General features: G+C 38.7%; 1 protein-coding gene and 1 pseudogene across 5 annotated transcripts in view; both read right to left on the reverse strand.

Moving 5' to 3' along the window:
- Positions 1-23,561, reverse strand: part of GLCCI1 (glucocorticoid induced 1) — a 145,664-nt gene extending 122,103 nt beyond the window's left edge. For all 5 annotated transcript variants that reach the window (XM_054237268.2, XM_054237271.2, XM_054237267.2 and 2 more), the window contains exon 1: positions 22,562-23,561. In XM_054237268.2, coding sequence (XP_054093243.1) covers positions 22,562-23,012 — 451 coding nt within the window. In that variant the 5' untranslated portion in view covers positions 23,013-23,561. The remainder of the gene's footprint in view (positions 1-22,561) is intronic.
- Positions 1,980-4,056, reverse strand: LOC103794831 (peptidyl-prolyl cis-trans isomerase-like 4; annotated as a pseudogene).
- Positions 23,562-27,706: the final 4,145 nt, after the last annotated feature.

The raw sequence follows: 27,706 nt of genomic DNA on the forward strand, positions 1-27,706 counted from the left end.
AGTTTCTCTAAGTGTAAAAGATTCAGGGTCAGGAGTGGTGGCTCTATAATATTTGTGCTTTGGGAGCCCAAGGTGAGAGGATTCCTTGAGAGGAGTTTGAGACAAATCTGGGCAACACAGGGAGACCCCATCTCTATAAAAACTAAAAAATCAGCTGTGTGTGGCGGCACACGCCTGTGGTCCTGGACACTGGAGAGGCTAAAATGGGAGGACTCATGGAGCCCAGGAGGCTGAGGCTGCAGTGGGCCATGACTGCGCCACTGCAATCAGCCTGAGTGACAGCGTGAGACCTTATCTCAAACAAACAAACAAAAAAAACAATTCAGAAGCTGATTCCATGGAGCCTCACTAAATCAAAATTCACTTAACAGAATTTAAAATGTAACTTAGAAACTCACTCTGTAGAAATCTATCTTTTAAAATGTGGACTACGCTGACATCACCCATCTTTATCCCACCTATCTCTACCAGCAAGAGCACCCAGCTCTTGTTTTGTGTGAAAGTCTAAATCAGTTTTTCCACTACCTCCACCACTGAATAACAGGCCTTAAATGAAGATAAAAGCCATCAATTATCTAAACTATTAGGCATTTTTACAAAATGGGCAACACAAATATAATCTATTAATTTTGACCTCTGTCAGATAGTCATAGGACTTGCATGCCCTAACAATCATTGTTCAGTGATTTGAACCCAGCTACATATACAGCTAAAACAGAAACCTCTAATATGAACCCTATGTAAGGATTTAACAAATATTTACTGCAAGGCTGGCTTTCTAAACACCAGAAACCATGCTAGATGCTAGAATACTAAAAATGACATGTTATTATCTGGTGAAGCACAGACATCCACCAAAATTACCTTGAATGCAGTTATAGAAACATTAAGATAAGTGAAAAAAACTATCAAAGCCTCTAGAATCACTATATTAACTTTAGAATAATACAATGAGTCAAATAATCAAACTTTCAGCTACTGCATTATACAATTATTTTATTTTATATTTTGAGGCACTTAATTCAATAATGGAATAATATTCTTAAATGAACAAAACAGATGTTAATTATAATTCATTTCATTACTTTTCCTATACCTCCCTATTTCCTAAAATTCCTACATACAATCTTAGATGGTTTCTTACATGGCTATAGTCAGAGGCCATAAGATTTTCTTCAGTGTTCCATATGCCCATAAAAAAGAAAACCCAGAAAATATAACTCATTTAACATTGTTTGCTTTACCAAGAAGTTAACTACAACACATATTTCATTAAACAGGAATATCTGCATAAAGGTATTATTTTTTGACCATATGTTTAACAAAATATACAATGGGGTAAGTGTCCTAAAGATTGGCTAACATAACCGAATAGTAACATTAAAGGCTTTAATTCTAATATTTTTTATAATTTGGCATTATTTTACACAAATGAAGATACCCATAGCACATGATCAAGCAATATAAGTCCTAGACAATTCTCACAGCAGCATTGTTTCAACAGCAAAAACAAAACTCAAATGTCCACTAAGAGAAAAATAAGTATTCATATAATACATATAGCAATAAAAATGAAAGTCACAGAAGCAAACAAACATTATGTCATTTATACAAAATTGAGAAACATACAAAATTAACATTTCACTTAGAGATACATATGTATAAAGCAAACGGCAAACACAAAATTCCAATAATCACTTGAGAGGGAGAGGGTTCTTAGGGGCCTTCTAAGGTGTAGGCAATATTCTATATCTTAGGCTGGCTGATGAGTACCAAGATATTTATAATATCCCTTTACCTTATAAATACAGATTTATGTATTTTTATAGTATAAAATACTTCATATTTTTCAAAAAGAGTAAAAATGTTAAAGACTTCAAAAAATTAAGACTATTTATGTATAACAATAAAATTAGTATAAAAAAGTATAAAAAGAAAATGTTATCTTTCAGTGCCCTATATAATCAGTATTAATAATCTAAAGGGCCATAATCCTGGTATGAAAGAAATAAACTTTTGACACACATCTGAACATGTTTCATGGCACTCCAAGTTAGACAAGGGTGAGTATGTTAGCCACTCAATTCTGCCTCTTCATCCTTCATCTCTACTTAGATTTTTCTTTATATTTGAATTTCTTTGGACTTCCGCTTCAGCCTCTTTTTTACTCCTTTCTCTTTCATAAAGATGTTTGGCATTTGGATTTGTGACGACTACTATAACGGCCATCCCTCTCTTGAGATCATCTACAACTTCAGTTCTAAGTTTAGTCTCTCTTTTTACTCTTGTTTCTCCCAACAGCTTTCTACTGTTTCATAGTGACCAAACTCCCGTTCTCTATAGATATCGGGATTAGTATTTTTAATTGGTATATAGTCCTCATCTTCTTTTTCTTCAGAGCAGTGATGAGTTTTCTTCTTGTGTTTTTTACTTGTGTGTGAATGACTTGACTTTGAGTCTTCTGCCTGCTCATCTAGTATAAAATCATATTTTGCCTCATGTTTGAGCTTAATTTATCTTTTGGAACCAAATTAGATGGTTTATCCCATTCCTTTTTATACTCCTTTAAATCACTCTTGGTGTATTTCCCACCTTTTCCTTCCATTTAACCTTTTGTAACAGACTGGCCACAATCCAAGTTTTCTTCTATTATCTACAAGTACATTGTCCATTTTGAAGAAGGCTTTCTCACAATCTTCTTCCTTTTCAAATTCAATAAAAGCATACATCTGTAATCCCAGCACTTTGGGAGGCTGAGGCAAATCACCTGAGGTCAAGAGTTTGAGACCAGCCTGACCAGCATGGCAAAACCCCATCTCTACTAAAAATACAAACATTAGCTGGGCATGGTGACACCTATCTGTAGTCCCAGCTACTTGGGAGGCTGAGGCAGGAGAATCACTTGAACCTGGGAGGCAGAGGCTGCAGTAAGCTGAGATCGTGCCACTGCACTACAGCCTAGGAAATAGAGTAAGACTGTCTCAAAAGAAAAAAAAAAGCATAAAAGAGGATTTCTCCTGTCTTACAGTCCCAGATAACTTCACAACTTCTTACTGGGCCAAATTTAGAGAATATTATTTCCATATCCTCATCTGTGGCTACTAGATACAATTTACACAAACAGCAGATTTTCTCGAGTTTTAATATCTGCATCAGGTAGGTCTCCTACCAGCTCTAAAAGCATAGCCTGAGTTTTGGCCTCTTTTTCTGCCTTTATTTCTCCTACTTCTTCAGCTGATCTTACTTGGAAATCATCATTTTCCTCATCTGCTCCAATTCTAGAACTCTTTAATTGTTTCCTTGCAGGTTCTGGTGATCCATAAGGGATTAATAAATCAGGAGTGTCATTAAAACAGATCATCTAATATCACTGTATAATTTATTCTGATATCCTGAAATGATACAAAGTCCTTGTCAACAAAGGTGTCATTAATTTTCTTAATTATGTCCATGCCTTCTGGCACCTCACCAAATACTGTACGGACATTATCAAGGTAATTTAGATTTTCTCCTGTAGTGATAAGAAACTGAGACCCATGATGATCACTGCCATTATTCATGATGAACAGTGTGCTTTTCTTCTTGTGCTCAATTCTTGGGACTTTTTCTGTCTCAAAAAAGCTTGCTTGATCACCGTACAATTGGCCAAAAACAGGCTCTCCTCAATGACCAATCCCTGTAGGATCACCGATTTGTATGATAAAATTCCTTTGTACACTGTGAGGCAATAATTGTAATATTTTATTTTGCACAATTCAAAGAAATTAAAGCAGGCAAGTACCTTCTAGATGCTTGGCACTGCCATCAAAAATGCCATTAAACCATGGTACCTGTTCTTAAAAGCTTCACAGTCACAAGGCTGCTTGCTGCTCAGTGTACAAGTCGACAACCACGTTGATGAAAGTGGTCTCTGGTAGAACTACCATGTCACCCACTCCTCCTTGACTATAAGCTCTGGGGAGATTGCTAATATTTCACTAAAGTAAAAACAAAAGTCAATAGTAATTGAAAATAGGTAAAAGTCTGATTATAAGAAAGAAAAACAGGGCTGGACCCGGTGGCTCATACCTGTAATCCCAGAACATTGGAAGGCCAAAGCAGGCAGATCACTTAAGGCCAGGAGTTTGAAATCCCATCTCTTTTAAATATACAAAAAAATTAGCTAAGTGTGATGGCTCACATCTGTGGTCCCAGCTATTTGGGAGGCTAGGGCAGGAGAACCACTTGAACATGGGAGGCAGAGGTTGCAGTGAGCCAAGATCATGCCATTGTGCTCCAGCCTGGGCGACAGAGAAAATGCTACCTTATCAAGAAGGGTCTGGAGTGGACCTCCAGCAGTCCTGCAGCAGAGGGGCCTATTACAAGGAAAACTAAGAAACAGAAACAAATAACTTCATCATCAACAAAAAGGACATCCACACAGAGACCCCATCTGAAAGTCACCAACTACAAAGACCACAAGTAGATAAATACACAAAGATGAGAAGAAACCAGCACAAAAAGGATGAAAACACCTAAAACCAGAACGCCTCTCCTCCTCCAAGAGATCACAACTCCTCACCAGAAAAGGAACAAGGCTGGATGTAGAATGAGTCTGATGAATTGACAGAAACAGGCTTCAGAAAGTGGGTAATAACAAACTTCTCTGAGCTACAAGAACATATTCTAACCCAATGCAAAGAAACTAAGAACCTTGAAAAAAGGTTTGACGAAATGCTAATGAGAATAAACAGCTTAGAGAGGAATATAAATGAATTGATGGAGCTGAAAAAGACAACAAGAGAACTTCGCAAAGCACACACAAGTTTCAATAGCCAAATAGACCAAGCAGAAGAAAGAATATCAGAGAATAAAGATCAATTTAATGAAATAAAATGAGAAGGCAAGATTAGAGAAAAAAGAGTAAAAAGAAATGAACAAAGCCTCCAAGAAATATGGGATTATGTGAAAAGACCTAATCTACTTTTGATAGCTGTATGTGAATGTGACAGAGAGAATGAATCCAAGTTGGAAAACACTCTTCAGGATATGATCCAGGAGAACTTCCCAACTTACCAAGGAAGGCCAATATTCCAGTCCAGGAAATACAGAGACCACCACAAAGATATTCCTCAAGAAAAGCAACCCCAAGGCACATAATCCTCAGATTCACCAGGGATGAAATGAAGGAAAAAATACTAGGCGCAGCCAGAGAGAAAGGTTGGGTTACCCACAAAGGGAAGCCCATCAGACTCACAGTGGATCTCTCAGCAGAAACCCTACAAGCCAGAAGAGAGTAGGGGCCAATATTCAACATCCTTAAAGAAAAGAATGTTCCACTTAGAATTTCATATCCAGCCTAACAAAGCTTCATAAGCAAAGGAGAAATAAAATCCTTTACGAACAAGCAATTGCTCAGAGATTTCATCACCACCAGGTCTGCTTTACAAGAGCTCCTGAAAGAAGCACCAAACATAGAAAGGAACAACCAGGGAGTGATATAAGATGGCCGATTACTAGCAGCTCAGGATTGTAGATCCCAGTGAAAGCACAGAAAATGAGAGGACACCACACTTTCAGATGAACTTTTCTTGCTCACGGACCAGGAGATTCCCAGTGGAGGAGCCCCACAGGTCGCCAGTGCGACTTTTGTGGCTGGTGCAGCAGTTTTGCCGTGCATCAGCGCGGCAGTTCTTGGTGCAGAGTAAACGAGACTGGGTACCCTTTTGGTCAATGTTTGGAGCTCTGGGAAGGCAGAGTTGCCCATTCAGCTGATTGAAAAAGGGACTCAAGAGGGAAGCCAGACCAGAGATTCCTGGGCAGAAAAGCACCATGAATCTTAATGCTGCTGTTTTAGCCGGTGCAATAGTTTGCTCAGATTCCAGTGCTGGGAATCAAAAAGTTGGACGTCCACTCAGAGACCTAATTTGAAAGTCAGTATTTACAAAGACAACAGGTGGATAAATTTACAATGACGGGAGTAAACCAGCTTAAAAAGGCTGAGAATAACCAAAATCAGAATGCCTCTCCCTCTACAGGGATCACAGTTCCTCATCAACAAGGGAACAAAGACTGATGGAGAACAAGTACGTTCCATTAACAGAATTAGGCTTCAGAAGGTGGATAATAAGAAACTTCTGTGAGTTAAAAGAACATGTTCTAGCCCAATGTAAAGAAACTAAGAACCTTGAAAAAAGGCTTAACAAAATCCTAAAGAGAATAGACAATTTAGAGAGGAATATAAGTGAATTAATAGAACTGAAGAATACAATAGGAGAACCCCGTGAAATATGCACAGGTTTTAACAGTCAAATTGATCAAGCAGAAGAAAGGATATCAGAGGTCGAAGACCAACTCAATGAAATAAAATGAGAAGACAAGATTAGAGAACAAAGAGTAAAAAGGAATGAGCAAAGTCTCCAAGAAATATGGGACTATGTGAAAAGACCTAATTTATGTTTGATAGGTGTACTTGAATGTCCTGAAGAGAATGAATCCAAGCTGGAAAATATTCTTCAGAATATTATTCAGGAAAACCTTCCTAATCTAGTAAGGCAGGACAGTGCTCAACTCCAGGTAATACAGAGAACACCATAAAGATATTCCTCAAGTAGAGCAACCCCAAGACACATAATCGTTAGATTCACCAGGGTTGAAATAAAGGAGAAAATTCTAAGGGCAGCTAGAGAGAAAGGTCAGGTTACCCATAAAGGGAAGCCTATCTGACTCACAGCAGATCTCTCAGCTGAAACCCTACAAACTAGAAGAAAGTGGGGGTCAATATTCAATATCCTCAAAGAAAAGAATTTTCAACCCAGAATCTCATATCCAGCCAAACTAAGCTTCATAAATGAAGGAAAAATAAATTTTTTGTGAACAAGCAAGCACTCAGAGATTTCATCACCACCAGGCCTGCTTTACAAGAGCTTCTGAAAGAAGCACTACACACAGAAAGGAACAACCAGTATCAGTCATCCCAAAAACTTACCAAAAGGTAAAGAGTATCTCCATAATGAAGAATCTGTATCAACTAATGGGCAAAATAGCCAGATAGCATTAAATGACAATATTAAACTCACAAATATCAATATTCATCCTAAATTTAAATGGATTAAATGCCCCAATCAAAGACACAGACAGGCAAATTGAATAAAAAGTCAAAACCCATCACTACGCTGTATCCAGATCCATTTCATAAGCAAGGACACACAAACACTCAAAACAAAGGGTTAGTGGAAGACTTACCAATCAAATGGAGAGCAAAAAAAAAACAAAAAACAGGAGTTGTAACTTTCGACTCTGACAAAATAGACTTTAATAGTAACAAAGACTGAAAGAAACAAGGAAGGACATTACATAATGGTAAAAGGACCAATGCAACAACAGGAGTCAATGATTATAAACATATATGCACCCAATACCGGAACACCCAGATACATAAGACAAATTCTTAATGACTTATAAAGAGAACTGGACTCCCACACAGTAATAGCGGGAGACTTTGACACCACATTGTTAATATTTGATGGATCAACGAGATAGAAAATTAGCAGGGACATCTATGATTTGAACTCAGACCTGGAACAAGTAAACTCAGTGACTATTTACAGAATTCTTCACCCCAGGTCCACAGAACATACATTTTTCTCAGTACCCCATTACATCTATTTTGAAAGTGACCACATAATTGGAAGTAAATCACTCTTCAGCATTTGCATAGCATTTCACAGACTTAAATGAAATATTGGTTGGCTGTTTGTTTATTTTCTTCCCTTATTCCTTCCTATCTCTGCTGTTAAGCACAATTATCGACATAAAAGAGGTTTTTAATACCTATTTTTAGATTGCATTCCAGCCTGGGCAATAGAGCAAGACTCCTATTCTCTCTTCCCCCTTTCTCTCTCTTTCTTTCTAAAAAGAAAAAAAGAAGAAAAAAAAAAAAAGAAAGGGACAACCAGTATCAGCCACTTCAAAAAATGTACCAAATGGTAAAAAGCATCAACAAAATGAATAAACTGTGTCAACTAATGGGCAAAACCACCTAGCATCAAAATGGCAGGATCAAATTAACATGTAACAATATTAACCTTAAATGTAAATGGGCTAAATGCCCAATCAAAGGACACTGACTGGCAAATTGGATAAAAAGTCAAAACCCGTCAATGTGCAGTATCCAGGAAACCCATCTCACATGCAAGGATACACATAGGCTCAAAATAAAAAGAGATAGAGGAAGATTTACCAAGCAAATGGAGAGGAAAAAAAGCAGGAGCTGCAGTCCTAGTCTCTGATAAAACAGACTTTAAACAAACAAAGATGAAAAGAGACAAAGAAGGGCATTACATAATGATAAAAGGATCAATGCAACAAGAAGAGCTAATAATCCTAAATATACATGCACCCAATACAGGACCATCCAGATACATAAAGCAAGTTCTTAATGACCTACAAAGAGACTTGGACTCCCACACAATAATAGTGGGAGACTTTAACACTCCACTGTCAGTATTAGATCAATGGACAGAAAATTAACAAGGATATCCAGGACCTGAACTCAGACCTGGACCAGCAAACCTAATAGAAATTTACAGAACTCTCCACCCCAAATCCACAGAATATACATTCTTCTCAACACCACATCACATCTATTCTAAAACTGACCTATAATTGGAAGTAAATCACTCCTCAGCAAACACAAAAGAATGGAAATCATAACAAACAGTCTCTCAGACCACAGTGCAATCAAGTTAGAACTCAGAATTCAAAAACTAACTCAGAACTGCACAACTTCATGGAAACTGAACAACTGGCTCTTGAATGCTGACTGGATAAACAATGAAATGAAGGCAGAAATAAAGATGTTCTTCGAAATTAATGAGAATGAAGACATAACTTACCAGAATATCTGGGACACCTTTAAAGCAGTGTTGAGACAGAAATTTATAGCAATAAATGCCCACATGAGAAAGAAGGAAAGATAGAAAATTGATACCCTATCATCAAAATTTAAAGAGCTAGAGGGGGAAGATCGAAAAACTCAAAACCTAGCCGAAGATAAGAAATAACTAAGATCAGAACAGAACCGAAGGAGAGAGACAGACACACAAAAAAAATCCTTGAAAAAAAAAAATCAATAAATCCAGGAGCTGGCTTTTTGAAAAGATCAACAAAATAGACAGACCACTAGCCAGATTAATAAAAAAGGAAAGACAGAAGAATCAAATAGATGCAATAAAAAATGATAAGGGGATATCACCACAGACTCCACAGAAGTAAAAACCACCATCAGAGATTACTACAAACAACTCTATGCACATAAACCAGTAAACCTGGAAGAAATGGATAAACTCCTGAACACTTGCAGACTCCCAAGCCTAAACCAGGAAGAAGTCGAAACCCTGCATAGACCAATAACAAGGGCTGACATTGAGGCAGCAATTAATAGCCTACCAACCAAAAAAAGTCCAGGTCCACAGCCAAATTCTACCAGACATACAAAGAGGATCTGGTACTACTCCTTCTGAAACTATTCCAAACAATCTAAAAAGAGGGAATCCTTCCCAAATCATTTTATGAGACCAACATCATCCTGTTACCAAAACCCGGCAGAGACTCAACAAGAAAAGAAAATTTCACGGCAATATCCATGATGAACATAGAGGCAAAAATCTTCAATAAAGTAACTGGCAAAGCAATTGCAACAGCACATCGAAAAGCTTATCCATCACTATCAAGTAGGCTTCAATTCATGGATGCAAGGCTGGATTATCATACACAAGTCTATAAACGTAATTCACCACATTAACTGAACCAAAGACAAAAACCACATGATTATCTCAATAGATGCAGAGAAAGCCTTTAACAAAATTCAACAGCCCTTTATGCTAAAAACCCTCAATAAACTAAGTATTGATGTAACATACTTCAAAATAATAAAAGCTATTTATGACAAACCAACAGCCAATATCATACTGAATGGGTAAAAACTGGAAGCATTCCCTTTGAAATCTGGCACTAGACAAGGATGCCCTCTCTCACCACTCCTATTCAATATAGTATTGGAAGTTCCAGCCAGAGCAATCAGGCAAGAAAAAGAAATAAAGGATATTCAATTAGAAAAGGAAGAAGTTAAATTGTCTCTATTTGCGGACGACATGATTGTATACTTAGAAAACCCTATTGTCTCAGCCCAAAATCTTCTGAAACTGATGAGCTACTTCAGCAAAGTCTCAGAATATGAAATCAATGTGCAAAAATCACAAGCATTCCTATACACCAGTAACAGACTTAACGAGAGCCAAATCAAGAATGAACTCCCATTCAAAATTGCTACAAAGAGAATAAAATACCTAGAAATACAACTAACAAGGATTTAAAGGACCTATTAAGGAGAGCTACAAACCACTACAAACCTGCTCAACGAAATAAGAGAGGGTACAAACAGATGAAGAAATATTCCATGCTCATGGTTAGGAAGAATCAATATCGTGAAAATGGCCATACTGCCCAAAGTAATTTATAGATTTAATGCTATCCCATCAAGGTACCAATGACCTTCTTCACAGGACTGGAAAAAAACACCTTAAACTTCATATGGAACCAAAAGAGAGCCCACATAGCCAAGTCAATTCTAAGCAAAAAGAATAAAGTGGGAGGCATCATGCTACCTGACTTCAAACTATACTACAAGGCTACAGTAATCAAAACAACATGGTACTGGTACCAAAACAGATATAGACCAATGGAACAGAACAGAAGCCTTGGAGGCAACGCCATGCATCTACAACTATCTGATCTTCGACAAACCTGAGAAAAGCAAGCAATGGGGAAAGGATTCTCTGTTTAATAAATGGTACTGTGAAAACTGACTAGACGTGCAGAAAGCAGAAATTGGACCCCTTCCTGACACCTTACACTAAAATTAACTCCAGATGGATTAAAGACTTAAACATAAGACCTAACACCATAAAAACCCTAGAAGAAAACTTAGGCAAAACCATTCAGCCACTCAGGACATAGGCATAGGCAAGGACTTCATGACTAAAACACTAAAAGCATTGGCAACAAAAGGCATTATAGACATATGGAATCTAATTAAACTCCAGAGCTTCTGCACAGCAAAAGGAACAATTATTACAGTGAACCAGCAACCAACAGAATGGAAAAAAAATTTTGCAATCTACCCATCTGGCAAAAGATTTATATCCAAAACCTACAAAGAACTAAAACAGATTTACAATAAAAAAACAAACCCATTCAAAAGTGGGCGAAGGATATGAATAGACACTTTTCAAAAGAAGACATATATGAAGCCAACAAACATATGAAAAAATGCTCATCATCACTGGTCATCAGAGAAATGCAAATCAAAACTACATTGAGATACCACCTCATGCCATTTAGAATGGTGATCATTAAAAAATCTGGAGACAACAGATGCTGGAGAGGATGTGGAGAAACAGGAACACTTTTACACTGTTAGTGGGAGTGTAAATTAGTTCAACCATTGTGGAAGACAGTGTGGCGATTCCACAAGGACCTAGAAATAGAAATTCCATTTGACCCAGCAATCCCATTACTGGGTATATATCCAAAGGGTTATAAATTGTTTTATTATAAAGACACATGCACACATACATTCAATGCAGCACTGTTTACAATAGCAAAGACTTGGAACCAACTCAAATGCCCATTGATGATAGACTGGAGAGGGAAAATGTGGCATATAAACACCATGGAAAACTATGCAGCCATAAAAATCGATGAGTTCATGTCCTTTGTAGGGACATGGATGAATCTGGAAACCATCATTCTCGGCAAACTGAAACAAGAACAGAAAATCAAACACCACCATGTTCTCACTCATAGGCGAGTATTGAACAATAAGAACACATGGACACAGGGAGGGGGGCATCACACACTGAGGTCTGTGTCGGGGGGTGACTAGGGGAGAGACAGTAGAGGGTAGGGTGTTGGAGAGGATAACATGAGAAGAAATGCCAGATAAAGGTGATGGGGATGGAGGTAGCAAACCACATTGCCATGTATGTACCTATGCAACAATACTGCATGTTCTTCACATGTACTCCAGAACCTAAAGTGCAATAAAATACATACATAACATATATATGTGTGTGTGTGTGCATATATAGATGATATAGATATAGATATAGATATAGATATAGATATAGATATAGATATAGATATCATGCTGCTTTAAAAAGAGAGAGAGAGAAAAAAAAAAAAGAAAGAAAAATGGGCCAGTGTGCATTCAACTAAGACTTCAGGTAAATGGTGAAAATAACACATGAAAAGTTTGTCACTTTCCATTCTAGCTCAAGAACAACAAATATTTAGCCAAAGCCAAGTCCTCCTTATCTCAACAGCCTCACAAGCCATCACTGCCCAAGATTACTATGCAACATTATTACTACATATTACTACATTGCAAGAAGCCACATCCAATAATACAGTTCAGACTTCTGCACGAATATATATGCGTGCAGAGAGAGGGCCATTGACATCATCCTAGGCCAAACTATAGCTAATCCGTACAGGTAGCAAGGTACATTAGATGTATGTTATAGAAACTACAGGATTAAACTATTAATATTTTAAGTTTCATCTAATGAAAGAAAAAGACATATAAAGAGAGTGGCAACTTCAAAACAAAACACCAGAAAAAGCTCAAGCTAACTCAGAAATAAATAATTCATATATAAAATCCAAAGCTCAGTGAGAATAGTATATTTCTGAACCGGGACAATTCATTTAAAATCTGCTAAGAATTTGACCCACTATTTGCTCACCAAAAAGATACAAAGTGAGCAAATGCAATTGCTTGAATGAGTTTTTTTCTCAAATAATAGGTCACTCTGGCATGTAAAGTATTTATAGACCTTTAAAATACACTTGTTAAGCTACATTATCAAAATATTACAGAATACTATAGCTTTTTTCAAAACTCTCATTTCTGAGCACAGTCTAAATGGTCACTTTTGCAATACTACTGAAGATGCATTTAGCAATGTTTGCCAACCCCAGTTTAGTAAGTCCTAGACACTTTAGTGGTCTGACTTAAAGCAGGACAGTTGATTGATTCTCTTAGGGATAATGTTCAGAGTAACTCCAAGAAAACTTTAGAAGAAAGAAAATGACACAGAACTTTGAAAGATACTGTAAATATATTTTGTTTATTTTTAAACATATAAACCAATCTATATTTTACTATGATATTTTGGTACCTTCATGGAAAGATCACAAGTTTGTATGAAGAATAGCAAAGTTTCCATATGGCTAGACTTGATGTAACCCTGAGCGACTAGGTCCTACTGCTTGTATTATCTTCTAAGATACCAGCATTACACTTCGCTAATTCAACGTATAACTGATTATTTAAACAGAAAAGTAAATATAATTACAGAAGAAATCTTATGAGAAATTTTATCCATCACAAAGATTCTATACAATACTTTTAATATCCTAACAACAAATACAATATCTAATGTTACTTATAAAAGAGAATAATTTCCACATTGACTACTATGCAGAACTTACAGTAAGCACAAATGACACTAAAAAACATCCAAACACTCTGGAAGAAATTATTAAAATAGAGATTAAAATTTCTTTTCTATATTACATCAACAAACCTAAAAGAAGTGAAAGGGCCAAGCAGATATAAATAAAATTATTTTTTAAGGTAGTGTGCCTTGTTTTGCCATGACAATGTTGTATAAAAAAATACTATGTTAAAAGTTGCTAAAATATGAAAGGATGATAAATGTAGACAAACATAATGATGGGGCTGAAGGTAGCCTGATAATACTTTATTATATATTGGCAGAGTGTATAAAGTTTACATTGCCAAATATGAAAATACACAAAAGAGACCTTATTCTACCCAGATTTTGAAATTTTATGTGAAAGGAAGTTTTTAAAAATCAAATGCTAAATTCTGTCTTAACAAAGTGATAGGTCCTTTAGGGACCAAAGGGAAGGCCCAATGATGGCATAATTACTGGGGATAGCTGCAACTGTTTTAAGTTCCATGCACCCTAGGGTCTAGTCCCATTTAGCTTTCTCTTCCTCCCTCATGCTCCAAAGCTATATTTAGCCTTTCTATGACTTAACTATATAAGCAGTGGGATAATTGTGCATACTTTCTTGCCCCACAACTAACTGGGTTCCAAAAACAACTTTGAGCTATCTTGAAGTCAAGGACTTAGAGCATTACAAGGGCCCTGTGCACGCTGCCTGATCTTGGGCAAATTATTTAACTTCTCAGGACCTCATTTCCTCATCTGTGAAAAGAGGTTAATAAAATCACCTTAGATTGAATTCTACCAAAGATTAGTAGTTGGCATAAAAGCTCAATAAGTAAACACTTCAAGAATCATCTAATCTAATAAACTTTCTTTTCCTATCAATAGCAGAATCTTCTCCCTAAACAACTAAAGCTTTAAAGGCCTATCCCCTTCATTTTAAAGACATAGAAGATACAATGCAGTTAGTGGCTTGTCATAAGTCAAATGCCAAAACTGAAATTCAGAGAACCCAAGTTTCTTGACTCCAAATCTATTACTTCCCAGGATACATTTATGTCTCTTAAGACATGCCTATAGAACCATTTGGAAAATAATTACTTTGGCCTTTCATTTGATAATTCTAGAGAAAACAGCCAGGTTTACTATCAAGGACTAATTCTGTCAAACATGCTTTGCTCTGCCTTCATTAGAAAAACAGCAAATCCCAAAAGCAAATTTATAGAATCAGTTATACTGCAACTCTAGTCAGTCAATACTCATTCGGTCTTATACTCAACATCATCTATAGTAATCACTTTTATGTATATGAATTATCAATAAGGTATTAATAAAGCTAATCAAGTCACAAGGAGTTCATTTATGTCTTGTTCACTATGCTTAACAATCAAGTGTATAATAATGTTAGAAAATGTTTCATCAGAAAGTTAATTTTTTAGTAATGTAAAAGTTAAAATTAGCTACAGGGACTATTCACAAAAGTTCTCTTTATGGCCATGCAGGATAAATAAGGAATTATTACTGTCAGTAGTTAATAAGTATTTGACCTTCAGTAACACTAGACAGGAAGTTGTAGCAGTTTTTGCCTTTTCATTATGAAACACATCTAGATGGTTGGTGGATTTCTTAACTTTTTTGTGTTTTTGAGACAGCGCCTCACTCTAGCACCCAGGCTGGAATGCAGTAGGGTGACCTCGGTTCACTGTAACCTCTGCCTCCCGGCACTCAAGTGATCCTCCTGCCTCAGCCTCCTGAGTAATTGGAACTACAGGAGTGTGCCACCATGCCCAGGCTAATTTTCATATTTTGTGTAGAGACCAGGTCTTGTTATGGTCCCCAGGCTGGTCTTAAAACTCTAAACTCAAGCCATCTGCCTGCCTCAGTTTCCCAATAGTGCTAGGATTACAGGTGTGAGCCACCATGCCCGGCAGGATTTCTTAACAATTCTAATAACCTGGCAGACAATTTTGCCACATAACCATGGGTTATTAGTGCCCTTTCTTTTCTTTTTTTTTTTTTGAGACAGAGTTTCGCTCTTGTTGCCCAAGCTAACGTGCAATGGCGCAATCTTGGCTCACTGCAACCTCTGCCTCCCAGGTTCAAGCGATTCTCCTAACTCAGCCTCCCAAGTAGCATGCCACCACATCTGCTAGTTTCTTGTATTTTTAGTAGAAACAGCATTTCACCATGTTACCCAGCCTGGTCTCAAACTCCTGACCTCAGGTGATCTACACACCTCAGCCTTCCAAAGTGCTGGGATTATAGGTGTGAGGCACCACACTCGGCCTCCTTTTTTTAAATTTTGAGATTAAGTCTTATTCTGTTTCCCAGACTGGAGTGCAGTGGTATGGTCTCAGCTCACTGCAACCTTCACCCCGCCAGGTTCAAGCGATTTGCATGCCTCAGCCTCCTGAGTAGCTGGGATTATAGGTGCATGCCACCACATCTGGCTAATTAGTATTTTTCGTAGAGAATGGGGTTTCACCATGTTGGCCAGGCTGTTCTTGAACTCCTGACCTCAAGTGATCCGCCCACCACAGCCTCCCAAAGTACTGGGATTACAGGGGTGAGCCACTGCACCAGGCCTACAGGCTTCTTTAAATCATCACTATTTTTGGTGAGCCATCATTAAGGTGCAGTATGGTAGACTTTATTAAGTTACATACGTACACAGTTCACCCCACAAACTGCAGGCTCTTGGAAGCCTGTTGTCTTTTGGGAGGGATGAATCAACCTAGTGCCAGCTGTTCGGACAATCACTTGAGACCTGTCTCTTTAGTGATTCCTGAAGCCTTCATCTGTTTAGTACCATATGTAATTAACTTTTAACATTCATGAACAGTGAAAAGGTGAGAAAAGCACTTATATTCACTATAATGTAATTTGAGGACAGTACAGATTCTGATTACATGTAAGAAAGGCCATATACAATCACGTTCTTATCTTCAGAAACAATTTCTCTCTCTCCTCAGGAACAAGGATGTCTCTCTCTGTCATGCTCACTCTTTCTCTCTCTCTCTCTCTCTCTCTCTCACACACACACACACACACACGCGCACGCGCACACACACACTTTATGCAAGAAAGAAATGAAGAAATATGGCCAATCCATCTATATTTTAGTTACATTCAACAAACTAGGTCTCACATTTTTAGACATTCTGAAAATGTCAGATCATATCCCAGCACAGCGTTAACAGTGCCATGGAAACAAAAGAAAACCAATTCCTTTGTCATTCTTTCAGCTCAGAAATCAGAGCTGATCATCAACATCAGAGTCTTTTTGAGTTAGGAGCAACAGGATAGTCTCATGGTATGAACTTTGGATCTGGAATGAGAACATTCACATCCTAAATCCTTGCTGAATCAAAGTATACTTTGCTTAGCATATAGTTAGCACACAAGTAGATGTTTTCTTCCTTCCTACCTACAACTAGAGACACAGCATAATATAGGGAAAGTTACTGAGGTATTCAGGAACTTGCCTCTTGGTATGTGCCTCAATAACATTCACTTGGAATAAACAACACTGCTTAAAGGTATCTGCCATGCTTGTTCATACTACAGTAAAATACTTTTCCACAATTTGTTCATAATATAAGATCCTCAGATTGTTCAGAATTACTGCTAACCCATTATAATCTGTTTTTCAGAATAAGCACAAAAATTCTTCCAGACTAGCTAAATGATGAGTCCACTCATGGTCACTTCCAAGGGTCCAGATGAAGAGTAGAGAGAAACACAGGTAGTATCTGCTCTTCCATCAGTTCCCTAGGCTTTCTATATCAACATATAAGTACTTGTGTTCTCCTTCCTCCACTTACTTTTGGCAGAGACCAACAGTTAGATAAATTCAACCTCTTGTTAAAATAATTAAACAGCATATAGCACAGAAAGAGTGTCAGTGATTTGGCTTCTTAGACACTTAATAAGAGAATAAATTATATACTGAAGACAAAAAAAAACAGTGCCAGACACAGACCTAGGACAGGGGCTGCCAAAAAGTCTATCTTGGTGATACCTGGAAATACTAAGCTCTGGAGAAAAGATCAGACTAAAATTAAGAATAACTAAGTCATTAGAATATACTCTTTGGCAGATTATTAACTGTCTGTGAACATTTTAATAAAACAGACTTTTAGAATTTTTAAAAATTTCAGACTTAAGGAAAACCTTCTCTGACTAGCCATTTGTTGAACATTGTCATTTATTTTCATTCTATACACTACCATGGAGCTCAGTTACTCCTTTTTTTTCATTCACATGTAGCCTGACTTACCACAAGTAAAATAAAAATCACAAGCATGCCATTATCCTTCAACATTTCCCCAAAGTACAAACCCTAATTTGCATTAAGTCCTTGCAGAAAAGTACACTGCAGTGAAATGTCCTTCTGTAAAATGTACTGTAATTAATAAAATAATTTCCAGTTGAATCTATAGACACAGAACTTTACATACAGTTAAAAACTAACTAAGGTGATTTATATGTCCTAGGTATTTAATATTCAATATGCTTAGAATAACAGTTATTTGGGAGGAATATAATCTTTGAACATAAGACAGTAGATTTTGATTAAATAACTGTAAGTTTATTTATCTATTCTGCTATTCACTCATTGATCTAGATATTTTAGGCACCATGAGATAACTGATGGAAAAAATTAGTTCTGTAAATAATGAACACTGCTGCTCTCTAGTATAGTTCTCTGAGAATTAAAATCTTTTCCAAAAGTCAGACCTGTCTCTTTAGAAAAAACAAAAACTTTAACACATTTTCACTCAGTAGAAGAACACTTTGAAAGAAGTTTCTATAAGCACTCTAAGAAAATTAATTAATTTTAAAATGGAAAGGGAGGATCTTAATTTCCAAGAATATCAGCCTGAGAATAAACTTTATAGAAAGAGAATATCTGAGTAGCTCTAAAAAGAGAAAAAGTTATTAAAATTTTGTGTATTCCACTGAGCTCAGTATAAAAATGACTTAAAAAGATAAATTTAAGAAAAAGATAAAAACTGAAAGTAAATGAATTAATTAACACATAGGCAAACATATATTACATGCAATTATTTAACATTATATTCTGGCTGGCTTTGTATTATCTTTTAGAATAGAAGCATAACTTCTTTATGTATAAAACAACAAGGCTCTCAAGATGCTCATGAAAAAGTCTAATGAAATTTCACTCTAGAGTTAGCAATCTGTTAGAGTATTAGACCTAAATAAACCTGATATGTTAAATTAGGAACCAACACATGCTATTTTTCATAACAGGTGCTATATAAATTACAAGCTCTTCCATGTTTTTGTTATTAGATTTGGTACGGTTAAAAATAAGCTGTATTCTCTATCCAGACTACTCTAAATATGACTGTTTTTACATGCTTTAGAACTTATAATTCATCCTAATGCTCTAGCTTTACAAAAAAAAAAAAGGTTTGCATTTCCTACTAACTATCTTGCACAGTAAAACTGTGAATATCTGTACTATGTTTAAATCCATGGGTTCTGCTCTGTGAGGTTTCAAAAAGAAGCAACTTTATTATATATTTTTTTGGTTGTTATAATTTTAGCTTAAAGATCATTAATTTTAATATTAACATCCTGCTTTTTCTCATCTGAATTGCTCTATTTATCTCAAAGGTAGACTTTATGTATTACCATTACAAAAAAACAACTATTTGCATAATAGTTTATGATTTTACATCTATTACAAACACATCACAGGGAGCCTGAGGATTCATTCAGCAGCCTGTCATTCACCACTTCAAGACCCTTCAGAACAAAACAAGAGAGAGGATGACATTTTACTAATGGCAAAGGTACAGAAATGAATGTATATAACAAATCTTGAAGTTTTAAAAATACAAAAAAAAAAAAAAAAAAAAACAGAAAACGATCCATGAGCACAAACAAAACAGTTTCAATTTGTAAAACTCCATGTCCTCTATATAGAGCAAGGTGTTTGGCGATTTATGTATTTTCTACTATAGTAACTATTTAAATTATTTAAAACTATGTTACAAAAATAAAGGAAATTACCATCTTTTTCCTGGGTTGTATAAATTAATATTATAATAATATTAAAATTGACTATTCCTATTTATAGAATTCAGCTTTTCCTCAGCATTCTGAAACAATTTGAATATCAATTCTCTATTACTCTAGTTCTAGTCCTACAAATACACACATTAAGAATGCTTAAGAGGCAGATAATCATATAATGTATTTAGAAATGGTGTTGTTTCACAATTTCCTGGTAAAAGAATCATAAAAGCATTTTTAAGCTACTATATTTTCTCCTCTAATCATCACTCAGATAAAATGCATGAAATACTGAATGCTCAGTTGTCACCTCTAGTCCAAATGCCCATAGCACTTGCAGATTTCCATAAACAACATGCCTCTAAATACATACCCGTTGAGCCATCAACTAGTTAATGTTTCACAATGTAGTTCCAAATGCAGTTTTAACACCATCTTGCACACACACACACACACACACACACACCCCGAAGTGTGCAGAAAAAGGAGGAGGTAGAGAGCAGAGGAAGAAATGGAGCACGTTGTTGTTTTTCATTCATGCAGCATAGTGATGTCAGTGTCTGCAGCAGCAGTGGCAACAGCAGGAGCCTTGACCAGTGGAGGCTAAAAACCAATCAAGTCAGAACCTCACAGCATTCAAAAGAAACTGAGAAGATAACCATTTGAAAAATTAAATCAACTCTTCAGATAATGGATTTTAACTAGCTAAGGAAACAGAATAGATTAGTAGGATAGTTTTAATTTGGGTAGGGAGGGAAAAAGGCGGGACACGGAGAAGTAACATAGGAGTGATATAATCAGGGAACTGGGGGCACAGGAGCCCACATTCAAAAATCACTTAAAGGTAAGAAACTGACAAAACCAGCTGGTGTTTAAAACTGTAGAAAAATATCTTTAGCAAAGAAAGCCCTTCCATTCCCAACACAAGCTCTCTGACACTGCAATCTGTCTGCTGCACAACCAGACTCAGAAAAGTGTTTTCATCATGATTGCATTAAAATTGCATTAAACTCGGATGTGCCATACTACAACAAAGAGAATAGCCTAAGCCAGATCACAAATTTCATTAAAACTGCTTGGTGATGGAGCATGTAATTCCTAAGCAGTTAAGTCTTTTGAAGGATGCAGAAAAACAAGTTGTATTATTATCTGTTGTAAGATATTAGTGTTTATATACAAAAGGGGAGGAGGTACTAGATGGCCATTATGTTGTTGCAGTAATTACCGAAACTTCTCTTACCCACAAGACCCTCTATACACAATCTACAAGGCTTATTTTATGCCTCTTAGTCCCTACAAGAAAATCCCAAAACTTAATTTGTGCACTGTTGGAGCGAAATCACTAAAAAATTTATGTAACTGTTTTCTGTTGGTTCTGTTACTTCTCATTTCATATAGCTCTAGAAAATGTGCAAGAGAGTTGCATATGGCATTAATCTGTTAGAAAATGGTGGCCTTTTCTATAAAATACAGTCAAAGATGTGTGTTTCAATTGTGGTCATTATTAGGGCGATCACGTTGTTTTCATTCATTCATTCAGGATTTGCTATCAGTTTCTGCAGCAGCTGGCTTGACCTGGGGGAGGAGTGGGGGAGCATATTCCTCCCAGTGCATACAGATTACAGGATGCATTTCTTGGTGCTCATGTACTCATTCCACTTCACTACATCCTACCCCGGTTCACCATGAGGTGGTCAGAAAACAAGTGCGTTAGTAACATGCTAATTACAGGTCTGAAATATTAAAACAAAAACACCAAGACTGCAATGTATCATAATGCAGACAACCACTTTCTCCAACTCTAATACCTTCATTCAGAAAACTCCATTTAAAAAAAATCCACATACCACATAAACAATTTAGACTTTGACAGTGTTTCCCTTCCAAGCAGAGATTTTTCCACTCAGTATGATCTGTTCCCTCCACAATGCAGCAGCAGCAGCATCTGTAGCTCTAGGCTGGTATCTAATAATATTAGCTATTCCACTCTCCCTTATGAGCTTTAAGTCCCTGTTTTGGCTAATCTTCCTTTTCTCCCCCAGGGCTCAACTAGATCATGCACTGTGTCCCTAGACATAAACAAAACCAAAGCAAAACAGAAAACGCTAACGAAAACCCACAGCATCCACCAGCTCACCATTAACTTTGACACCTAACAAAAAAGAAACTTGAGATCCTGAACTGTTAAGTGTACTTAAAAACGGAAGGAAAAAACGAACACATTCACCAAATACGTTTTCAAAATTTCATCCATGAAAATCTCTGGTTGGGCATAAACTGTTTCTAGTGCAGGAGTGCTCTGATGCATGAATATATTAAGGGGAGGGGAGAGAGAGTCAGAGAGGGAGAGAAGAAGAGAGAGAGGGAGAGAGAGAGAGAGGGGGGCGGAGCAGGGGGTAGAGAGGGAGGGACGGAGGAAGAGAGAGAACTGGGGGAAAAACCGTATATACTTCAATTGCACATTCAAAACTATCCCCTCTAGTACATATCATTACATCTAGCCGATATCCTTACATCATAACTAATACCACCATCCCTCTAAAAAATAAAAAATTACCCCGGTAGTTATAGGCACGTTAGGAACTTTGCAGGAAGGCACAAAGAGACTGTATAGATTACAACCACCACCTTATCCGCTGCTGGAGAGTTTGTGAGCATGTTTAAGTGCTTCGCCCAGCTCCTCTTTCCCCGGTTACAAACAGCAAACACACGAATGAGCTAGCCAGCTTTTAAACTGAAAAACCTTTCGAAGCAGGCGAGTGATGGAAGAGAAAATCTGAGGGGCGGCGTGAGGGTCAAATAAAAGTTGCTTTTCAGTTCGCTCCTTTAAGCCCCGCAGAGACCGCGGGGGGGGGGGGGAGTGAGATTCCCAAAGCCACTTTCACACCTTCGATAATGCACTAGTAAAGAGAAGCCCGAAGAGGCTGAAGTTTCCACGGAGGGCACCGTCGGGGAGACGCAGCCCGGGAGGACGGGAGGGTTGGGCTCGCTACCTCTGCACACAGGCGAGCCGGGGCTCCGTCTCTCAGGTGAGCTGCTCCTCCGGTGACTCTCTGGGGACCGTCTCGGACGGCCCTTGGCCCGTGGCGTCTGCTCGGCCGTGGCTGCGGCCGGCGGCGGCGTCGGGCTGGAGGGGCTGGGGCCGCGGGCCGCGCCGGGCCCCGGGAGGCTGCCCAGCGAGGCGGCGGCAGCGGCGGCGGGTGGGCGCGTGGGACTGTGCTGGCTGCCCCGTAGGAGCTGGTAGGGCACCGTGGCGCGGATGGGCTGCAGCAGCCGGCCGGCTCCGGCAGCCGGGGCGCAGCCCACGCCGCCGCCAACCGCACCGTTCCCGCTCCCGGCAGCAGCGACGGCGGGCGGGGACCCCGCGGCGCTGCGCCGCATCCTCTGCGGCGGGGGATGAGGGGTCTGAGAGGAACTGGAGGATGAGGAGGAGGCAGTGGACATGGTGGCTCCGCGGGCCCTGGACGCCGTCGGCCGACACGGAGGCGCGGGGCGGGAGGCGCTCGAGCGTGTGGGAGCCGGCGCGATAGTGCGTGCGAGTGTGTAAGGGGGAGGGGCGGGGGTATCACGGAGAGGGAGGAGTCTTGGAGCTCCCCCTCCCCAACGCACACCCCCGCCGCCTCAGCAAGGGGGGAGGGGAAGGCTGCGAAAACAAACGTCCAACGGCCCCAACCGCCCGGCTGGGCTCAGCGTGGCGGTCACGGCCGGGTCTGCGAGGAGCCAGGGGCCGCCTCCACCACCGCTCCAGGCATCGCGCTGACAGGGCAACCGCCCGGATCACGCAGCCCCGAGGGCCGCTCGCAGCCTTCTCCTCAGCCCTGGCGGGGCTGCACGCACGGGAGAACCCGGCAGCTGCAGGGAGGGCCTGGAGGCCTGCTTCTGGGGACCAGGATAGGGAGAAAGGGCCTCGAGGTGCTGGCGCTCCGCGGAGTCCCCACCACCGCAAACGCAGCCGCCGCCGCTTCTACCCACTCCTCACTCCGAATGGCAACTAATTCGCCCCAGCCGCACCCCGCCCCCGGCACCGCCTCCCGGCGCTCGGGACCCGGCAGGGGCTGTAGCGAGCATTTCCATTGGCTTAGTCGCTCCCCATCAAAACTCGAATGATTGGTTCTGGAGTAGGAGTGACAGAAGCAATATCCAATGAAAATGGTACCTCCTACTTTGAGGGCGGGCGTGAGGGGTGGCAGCGTGAGGAGGGGGCTGTGCGCGCAGGGAGGAGCGTAAAAGTTGACAGCCCTGCGGTAAGAACGAGACCAGGAAAGGGCGACTGTGTGTGTCCTGCGCGTGTCCCGACACCCCTAGACACGCACACGCCCAGCTAGGCAGGCTGCAGAGCTCCACCCTCCTGGGCCGTCTGTACTACTTGAGACGGGACACGTGAGGCAAACTTTAATTTGCAAGTACACCTGCAACCGGTGGGATGTTTTAGAGTTAGAACCAGAAGACTGGATCCCTTCTCCTTAATTTTAGTAAGCTGAGTTTTCGTGACCAGGAGCCTTATTAATGAAAAGAACCTCTGGTGATCAGGAGAAATGTCTGGAACCTGGATTGAACAAAGTAAAATATTTTTATAGCCTAATGTTTGTAGTTATGCAGTGAAAAGAGATTATCAAATTCTATGTTCCAAGACAATAACTCTGAATAGCAGGGGTCAATAAGGAATTTTACATCATTACACTATCAGTTAGATACATTAAGGAAGGGCGCCCCGGTTGCCTTTTCTGAAGCAGGTAGCTTCTTGAGAGGAGTAAATACCAGATGTAATGTAATAATCCATTGTAGTCAATTCGTTTTTTATTCTGCAATGAAACTGAAAGGACACAAAGATTTTGGATGACCATCAAAAACCTAAATTTAACCCACAGTAAGCTAAAGTTTTAAACCTTAATCAGGAGCAATTAATGTTAGGATCTTCGTCGAATAATTTTCATTAATTTTCAAGAGGTTAAAAGAGAAGAGGAATGTCAGATTGGTCTACTGGTAGTGTCTGCCCACACTGACAAGCTTCCTCTGATTTCAGGCACTATATGCAAAAGTCACTTGCACTTACAGGAGCCATCCTTTGCTTCCTTGAGTGTTCAGACCAGAAAGCATACCAGGTTCTGTAAAAAATTGATAAAACTCAATAAAAATACAAAAATTTCATGCAGTACTTCATCCCAGTAAAACTAGTGATAGCTCTTCACTTTACTACATATTAGAATAATGACTAACATTTATACACCATGTGCCAGCTGCTATTCTAAGAAAATTATGTGTGTTACTTCATTCAGTGTTCATATAATCCACAAGGTAGATACTATTATTATCCTTACTGTGGTCTCATTTGAGGCATAAATAATCTGTCTTGCCTGAGATCACTCAGTTAGTATATGGGGAGCTAAAAATTTCACCCAGACTGGCTCAAGAGTCTGAGGAAGCCCTCTGTTATACTGCCTGGCAACTCAAAGCTGTGGGGTATATAATCTGTATTTATAATGGCCTACAAATCTCATCTGTGAGGTAAGTTCCCATCAGTTCAAAAGAAATTTTACAAATAAAATTAGACCACTACTTTTTTTTTTGTTTTCTGGAATAACATATATTTTAATTATGAATAGGGTAAAAACTTGACTCTTTCAAATTTTATATGATTGGCCTGTCTCATTAATTTAAAAACTGCATTATTTTGTATGTAAAAAGAATGATAAATGATTTCTTTCTAATGACTTTTTCAGAATAGCAAGAGCAAAAAATCTCAGATTAAAAATATGTAAAGTTGGCCAGGTACGGTGGCTCACGCCTGTAATCCTAGTACTTTGGGAGGCCAAGGCAGACAGATCACTTGAGCTCAGGATTTTGAAACCATCCTGGGCAACATGGAAAAACCCCATCTCTACTAAAAATACAAAAAAAACTAGCGGAGAGTGGTGGGAGGCTGATGTGGGAGGATCACCTGAGCCCAAAGGGCCAGGAGGTCAAGGCTACAGTGAGCCATGATCATACCACTGCACTCCAGCTCAGGTGACAGAATGACACTCTATCTCAAAAAAAAAAGAAAGGCAAAGAAAAGAAAATTAACGTTTTTCTTTTATATGCTGGTAAATTCTAAGTTATTGCTATGATTATAGCATAGTTGCATTATAGAAATGTCATCTCTAGCTACTCCTAAATATATTTATGGGACAACCTCAAAACACCAGGTAATAATAATTCTAAATTTATACTAGGTCACAATCACAATGATCAATACCTAATTTAGATTTAAAACAACATAAGTGATATTTTAAGGACTTTCTGTGTTTGTTCAAATCTACCACAGCTGACTTACACATCTGAAGCAAATCTAAATAACCCACACAGAGAAAAAGAGAATTAGTATTATCTTAAAATACTATTTTCGGTTACTGGTAAGTCATCATGACCAATGGAGTATGTCACTTCTCTTTGCTATAGAAACCTTGATTGTCTCAAACCTTTCTTCTCACGAAGTAACTACTGATCTTCTTATTTAAGGAATACAGACTTCAAACAAATCAAAGGTGGCCTAAAATAAATTAAACTCAGTGCTTGCTTTCAAATGTCCATTTGTTGATTTCTTGTTAATAATTTATTCTTACTGAGGATGATAGTAAGCTCCAGGGGTATATAGAAGCTTTAGGAAAATGTTCTTCATAAATTGGAAACCCCTTAGAATAAGATGTGTATTGCTGGGCTAGAGAGCATTGTTATGCTACTATGCCAGCTACGTGGTAGTTAGGCCTAGTGCAGATTTTCCATATTGGTTGAATATAAGTGTAACAATCTGTGAAAATCCTATATAAGACTTAATGTTAGCAATGACTTCATTACTATGTTGTCCTGTGTAAAGAAGACAAAATTGAAGGCACAATTTGGTGGCATGAGAAATACCTCTGCTTCAGTAGCCCCATGGTGTGGCTATCTGTGGGGCAAGGATCTACCATTAGCTAATTTGAGATAAAATTCTGTTATTCCTACTTCTTAGTGCAAACATGGTAATGGACTGCATTTTAGGTTAAATTAAAATTTGGAATCCCTGGCTACATATGATTTATATGCAGCCACGTGTGGAGAGATCACAAGATGAAGACAGCACAGAACCCACAGAGCTACCAAAACCTTCTTCTTCTAGCTCCATCTGGGTTTGCCTGGTTGAGCATCCAAGGCCCATCCAAATCTGAGAGGCAGTTCAGGCTGTCAGTATTTGCAATGAGGTCACGGCTAGGAGAGAACACTAAACAGATCTGCACTGATTTTCATCTTAAACTGATTAAACTCTCTTGTAAATTGATTCCTAATAGCAACAACAAAAAAAGTCTTGCCTGAATTTTTGTCCCTGGCAGATGCTTAAATTAAACTCCTTACTGCTTGTGACAGCCTACGTGCACCTTTGCACTAGGTGTTCCCTCTGCCTGAAAGGTTCTTGCCCCAAATAGCCACATGGCTTGCTCACTCATTTCCATCAGGTCTTTACTCAAATGTCATCACCTTTATGATGAGAGCTTTCCTGAACACTTGTTTAAGAATTGTAAGCACCCCTAGGCTTTTCCTGCTCTTTATCCTACTCTTTTTCAAGAGTACCTATCACCATCCAAAACATGATTTGTTAAAATTATTTCTTGTTTTGTCTGTCTAGAATAGAACAGCCATGAGGTGAAGACTTTTTATTAGTTTTATAATTGCTGAATCTCCACTACAGTGCTTAGTATATGGTAGATGATCAATAAATATTTGTTTAATGTTGTTAAGAGTGGCAAATTTTATGTTTATCTTATGAACTAAAACTTGTGTTTATCTTATGAACTAAAACTTGTGCTTTTCCTCAGGAAAAAAAAAAAAATCTAACAGATGTATCTCTACTACAAAAGCAGTCACAGAGTAGAAAAATATCTGATGTGACTACTGTAAACCACACAGATATCTGTATTGAAGCTGGCATTCAAAAAGAAAGCATACCTTGTATTATGGTTGTTAGTACTACTGGTTCCTGGAAGCTCATCAGATGTTGAAAATGTAAAATGGGGGTCAGGCGTAGTCCCAACTACTTGCAAGGCTGAAGCAGAGAGTCACTTGAGCCCAGGAGTTTGAGATTACAGTGAGCTATGATCGTGCCACTGCACTCCAGTCTGGGTGAC

Source organism: Callithrix jacchus, chromosome 11 (assembly GCF_049354715.1).
Source record: "Callithrix jacchus isolate 240 chromosome 11, calJac240_pri, whole genome shotgun sequence".
Classification (NCBI taxonomy): domain Eukaryota; kingdom Metazoa; phylum Chordata; class Mammalia; order Primates; family Cebidae; genus Callithrix; species Callithrix jacchus.